Below are 5,589 nucleotides of genomic sequence, written 5' to 3'. Positions count from 1 at the left end.
CAAATCCCAGGAATGCCCCCAAATCCCAGGAATGACCCCAAACTCCCCAGATCCCTCAAATTCCCTCAAATCCCAGGAATGACCCCAAATCCCAGGAATGACCCCAAAATCCCCCTGATCCCCCAATCCCAGGAGTTGACTCCAAATCCCAGGAGTGACCCCCAAATCCCGGGGAATGACCCCAAATCCCGGGAATGACCCCAAACCCCAGGAGTGACCCCAAATCCGAGGAATGACCCCAAATCCCAGGAATGACCCCAGATCCCCCCCAAATGCCTCCAAATCCCCCCAAAATCCCCTAAACTCCCCAGATCCCCCACATCCCCCAAATCCCAGGAGTGACCCCAAACCCCAGGAGTGACCCCCAAACTCCCCAAATCCCAGGAATGACCCCAAATCCCAGGAGTGACCCCAAATCCCAGGAAATGACCCCAAATCCCAGGAGTGACTCCAAATCCCAGGAGTGACCCCAAATCCCCCAGATCCCCCAAATGCTCCAAACACCCCAAATCCCCCCAAAAATCCCCTAAACTCCCCAGATCCCCCAGATCCCAGGAGTGACTCCCAACCCCCCGTTCCCGTTTCCCATTCCCATTCCCGTTCCTGTTCCCATTCCCGTTCCCATTCCCGTTCCCATTCCCGTTCCCATTCCTGTTCCCATTCCCGTTCCCATTCCCGTTCCCATTCCCGGTGTTCCCATTCCCGTTCCCATTCCTGTTCCCGTTCCATTTCCGTTCCCGTTCCCATTCCCATTCCCGTTCCCGTTCCCATTCCCGTTCCCGTTCCCATTCCCATTCCCGTTCCCGTTCCCATTCCCGTTCCCGTTCCCGTTCCCATTCCCATTCCCGTTCCCGTTCCCATTCTCGTTCCCGTTCCCGTTCCCATTCCCGTTCCTGGTGTTCCCGTTCCCGTTCCCGGTGTTCCCATTCCCGTTCCCGTTCCCGTTCCCGGTGTTCCCATTCCCATTCCCATTCCCGGTGTTCCCGTTCCCGTTCCCGGTGTTCCCCCCCGTGCAGACCCTGGCGTTCCTGCGGCGCTGCCGGCTCCAGGTGGGCATGAAGAACAACGTGAGCTGGGAGCTGAGCCCCGCCATCGTGGCCCGGCACTTCCTCAAGAACGTGAGCGGGGATTGGGGGATTGGGGAGTTCTGGGGTCAAATCCCGGGATTTGGGGTCATTCCTGGGATTTGAGGTGATTTCTGGGATTTGGGGGGGATTGGGGAGTTTTGGGTCAAATCCCAGGGTTTGGGGGCAGTCCCCAAGGGTTCGGGGCACTCAGGGCGGCCCTGATCCCGGGATTTGGGGTTGTTCCTGGTTTTGGGGTCATTCCTGGGATTTGGGATAATTCCTGGGATTTGGGGTTGTTCCTGGTTTTGGGGTCATTCCTGATTTTGGGGTCATTCCCTGGGTTTGGGGTCATTCCTGGGATTTGGGGTCATTCCCTGGTTTTGGGGTAATTCCCTGGTTTTGGGATAATTCCTGGGATTTGGGGTCATTCCTGGGATTTGGGATCATTCCAGGTTTTGGGGTCATTCCTGGGATTTGGGGGATCATTCCTGGGATTGGGGTTGTTCCTGGTTTGGGGTCATTCCTGGTTTTGGGGGCATTCCTGGTTTTGGGGTCATTCCCTGGTTTTGGGATAATTCCTGGGATTTGGGATCATTCCCAGGTTTTGGGGTCATTCCTGGTTTGGGGGGTCGTTCCTGGGATTTGGGGGATCATTCCTGGGATTTGGGGTTGTTCCTGGTTTTGGGGTCATTCCTGGGATTTGGGGTCATTCCTGGGATTTGAGGTGATTTCTGGGATTTGGGGGGATTGGGGAGTTTTGGGGTCACTCCTGGGCTTGGGATCATTCCTGGGTTTTGAGGTACTCCTTGGGGTTTGGGGTCACTCCCTGGTTTTGGGATCATTCCTGGGATTTGGGGTCATTCCTGGGATTTGGAGTCATTCCTGGGTTTGGGGACCATTTCCAAGATTTGGGGCCATTTCTGCATTTTGGGATCATTCCCTGGTTTTGAGGTCATTCCTGGGATTTGGGGTTACTCCTTGGGTTTGGGGTCACTCCCTGGTTTGGGGTCATTCCTGGGTTTCTGGGTTATTCCCTGGTTTTGGGGACATTCTCTGGTTTTGGGGTCACTCCCGGATTTTAGGGTCCTTCCCTGGTTTTGGGGTCACTCCTGGGATTTGGGGTCATTCCCTGGTTTTTGGGGTCATTCCTGTGTTTGGGGTAATTCCCTGGTTTTAGGGTCATTCCTGGGATTTGGGGTCATTCCTGGGTTTGGGACCATTTCCAAGATTTGGGGCCATTTCTGGGTTTTGGGGTCACTCCCTGGTTTTGGGATCATTTTCTTGTTTTGGGGCCATTCCTGGGATTCGGGGCTGTTCCTGGGGTTTGGGGTGACATCCCAGGGTTTGGGGTGAAAATCTGGGATTTGGGGTGAAATCCTGGGGTTTGGGGGTGACACCCCGGGGGTGTTTGGGGTGGCACCCCGGTTTCTGGGGTGACACCCCGGTGTTTGGGTGACATCCCGGATTTTTGGGGTGACACCCCTGGGGTTGTTTGGGGTGGCACCCCGGTTTTTGGGTGACACCCCGGTTTTGGGGTGACACCCCAGGGGTGTTTGGGGTGACACCCCGGGGTTGTTTGGGGTGACACCCCTGGGGTTGTTGGGGTGACACCCCGGGGTTGTTTGGGGTGACACCCGGGGTTGTTTGGGGTGACACCCTGGGTGTTTTGGGGTGACACCCCGGATTTTGGGACAGCTCGGGGGTGTTCGTGCCCCCCCCACGCCCTGCGCCTGCCACCGGAGCCCATCACACGCGGGGGACACTTCTGGTGTGACGTCACGGTGAGGGGACAGCGATGGGGACAGGGGGACAAAGGGACAGAGGGACAGAGGGACAGGGGACAGGGGGACAGAGGGGTTGGGGACAGAGGGACGGGACAGGGGCACAGAGTGGGGACAAGGGGACAGAAGGACAGAGGGGACAGGGGACAGAGGGAGAGAGGGGACAAGGGACAAAGGGACAGAGGGACAGACCAAGGTGACAGCAGTGCCCTGCCCTCACTCCCAGCCCATTTCCCCCTCATTTTCTCATTTCCCTCCCAGTTTCCCCTCCCTCCCTCCGCATTTCCGATTTCCTTCCACTTTCTCCCTGTTCTCCCCCTCACATCCACCCTGTCGTGTGGTTTTGGGGTCTCTCAGGTGGTTTTGGGGTGACTCAGGTGGTTTTGGGGTCACTCGGGTGGTTTTTAGGGGTGTTTTTGGGGTGACCTGGGTGTTTTTGGGGTCACCCAGGTGTGTTTGGGCTCCCCAGGTGAACGGGCTGGACACGGTGCGGGGTCCCCATGGCCGTGGTGCCCTGGGGCTGTTTTGGGGCTGGTTTTGGGTCACTCAGATGGTTTGGGGGGTATTTTAGGAGTGACTCAGGTGTTTTTGGGGGTGTTTTTGAGGTCACTCAGGTGTTTTTGGGGTGTTTTGGGCTCCCCAGGTGAACGGGGCTGGACACAGTGCGGGTCCCCATGGCCGTGGTGCCCCGGGGCTGTTTTTGGGGTGACCCGGGTGGTTTTGGGGTGTTTTTAGGGTGTTTTTGGGGTCACTCAGGTGTTTTTGGGGTGTTTTGGGCTCCCCAGGTGAACGGGCTGGACACTGTTCGGGTCCCCATGGACGTGGTGCAGTTCCTGCGCCCCAAAACCAAACGGTTCCCGGCACTGGCGGGAGCAGCAGCGGCAGCAGCTGGGAGAGCAGCCGGGAGCGGCTCCTCTGACACCCAGGGGGGCTTCGGGGTCCCCCCCGAGGGGTCCCCGGGGGGCTTTGGGGTCCCCAGGATGGATTTGGGGTCCCCAGGATGGATTTGGGGTCGGTTCCCCCCTCCTCACCTCACTGGAGCTCCCAGACATTGCCCAATTCCCAGAGCAGGATTTTGGGGTTCTCTCGAGCCCCACTCCAGTCCAGAGGGATCCCTGGGGTGGATTTGGGGTCCCCGGGGTGAATTTGGGGTCCCCTGGATGGATTTGGGGTCCCCGGGGTGAATTTGGGGTCCCCGGGGTGGATTTGGGGTCTCCAGGATGGATTTGGGGTCCCCCGGGGTGGATTTGGGGTCAGTTCCCCCCCTTGTTCCCCCTCCCCACCCACCCAGGACATCTCTGGGTCCCCCGAGCAGAATTTTGGGGTTCTCCTGAGCCCCCCCCAAATCCCCCAGAGCCCCCCTGTGGTCCAGGGGGGTCCCCGGCTGGATTTGGGGTCCCCGGGCTGGATTTGGGGTCCCCGGGATGGATTTGGGGTCCCCGCAGTGGATTTGGGGTCCCCCCCTTGGGACCCCCCCTCACCTGTGGGGGTTCAGATCAGGATTTTGGGGGGATCCCAAGATTTTTTTGGGGGGATCCCAAACTTTTGGGGGTCCCGGGGGTTTTGGGGAGGGCTCTGGGGGTCCCCGGGGGTTTGGGGGGGACCGGGGCCGATCCCGGGAGTCCCCACGGTGCCAAAAAATCGGAATTTTGGGACAGAATTGGGGAGTTTGGAGTGAATTATTGGGGTGGGACCGCGGCCGGGTGAGCCCCGTGTCCCCAAGGTGTCCCCAAGGGGTGTCCCCAAAGTGTCACCGCCCCCGTGTCCCCCCGGGTGGGACCCCTCGGGGTGGGGGGGTTGTGGCGGTGCCACCGCGGCTGTCACCGGCTCGTTGCCATGGCAACGGGGGGACACCGAGAGTGAAAGGAGGTGACACGGAGCGGGTGACACCGTGACACGAGGGGGGTGACACGGAGCAGGGGGTGGCATCGAGAGGTGGCACCGAGACACGGAGGGAGGTGGCACCGGTAGGGGAGGGGACACTGAGGCCCGGGGACACTGAGGCAGTGACAGTGGGGGGGTGACACTGAGGGGGTGACACTGGGACACTGAGGGGGTGGCACTGAGGAGGTGACACTTGGGGGGGGTGGCACTGGCCTGGGGACACCAAGGGGTGACACGGGGGGGTGACACTGCGGGGGGTGACACCAGGACACTGAGGGGGTGCACCGGCCTGGGGACACTGAGGGGTGACACTGAGGGGGTAGCACAGGGACACCGAGGGGTGACACTGAGGGAGTGACACCGGCCCGGGGACACCGAGGAGTGACACTGAGGGGGTGACACTGGGGGGGTGGCACAGGCCTGGAACACCGAGGGGTGACAATGAGGGGGGTGACACCGGCCCGGGGGTGGCCCTGGGACACCGAGGGGGTGACACCGGCCCGGGACACCGGGACACGCCCGTGGGAGGTGACACGCGAGGGGAGGGGGCGGGGCTGACTTCAGCACCGGGGACAGCACCGGGAGGGAGGGGACAGCGACACGCGGGGGGGGGGAGGGGGGAGGGGACCCGCGGGGGCGGCCCCGGACCCTCCCCCCATCCCCTCCCCCCCCGTGTCCCCCCCCGCCCCTCCGCGCGTGCGCGCAGCCCCGGCCCGGCCGCGCGCACGGGAGCGCGCACGGGCACGCGCGCGGCCCCCGCCCCCTCCCCAAAACATCCCCGAGCCCCCCCCCCACCGCCCCCGGCCCGGCGGGGCCGATACCGGAGGCCCGCGGCCACAGCCCGGCCCGGTGCCGCG

General features: G+C 61.8%; 1 protein-coding gene across 1 annotated transcript; it reads left to right on the top strand.

Annotated features, from left to right (window-relative positions):
* The first annotated feature begins 989 nt into the window (after positions 1-989).
* MRPL9 (mitochondrial ribosomal protein L9) lies at positions 990-4,308 on the top strand. The gene is made up of 2 exons (XM_063420286.1): positions 990-1,118; positions 3,634-4,308. The coding sequence occupies exons 1-2, from the start codon at positions 1,056-1,058 to the stop codon at positions 4,030-4,032; spliced, it is 462 nt and encodes a 153-aa protein (XP_063276356.1). The 5' UTR covers positions 990-1,055; the 3' UTR covers positions 4,033-4,308.
* The last annotated feature ends 1,281 nt before the right edge of the window (positions 4,309-5,589 follow it).

The sequence above is a fragment of the Prinia subflava genome, chromosome 31, assembly GCF_021018805.1.
Source record: "Prinia subflava isolate CZ2003 ecotype Zambia chromosome 31, Cam_Psub_1.2, whole genome shotgun sequence".
Taxonomy (NCBI): domain Eukaryota; kingdom Metazoa; phylum Chordata; class Aves; order Passeriformes; family Cisticolidae; genus Prinia; species Prinia subflava.
The sequence above is the reverse complement of the archived record's forward strand: the minus strand, read 5'-3'. Positions and strand labels throughout refer to the sequence as shown.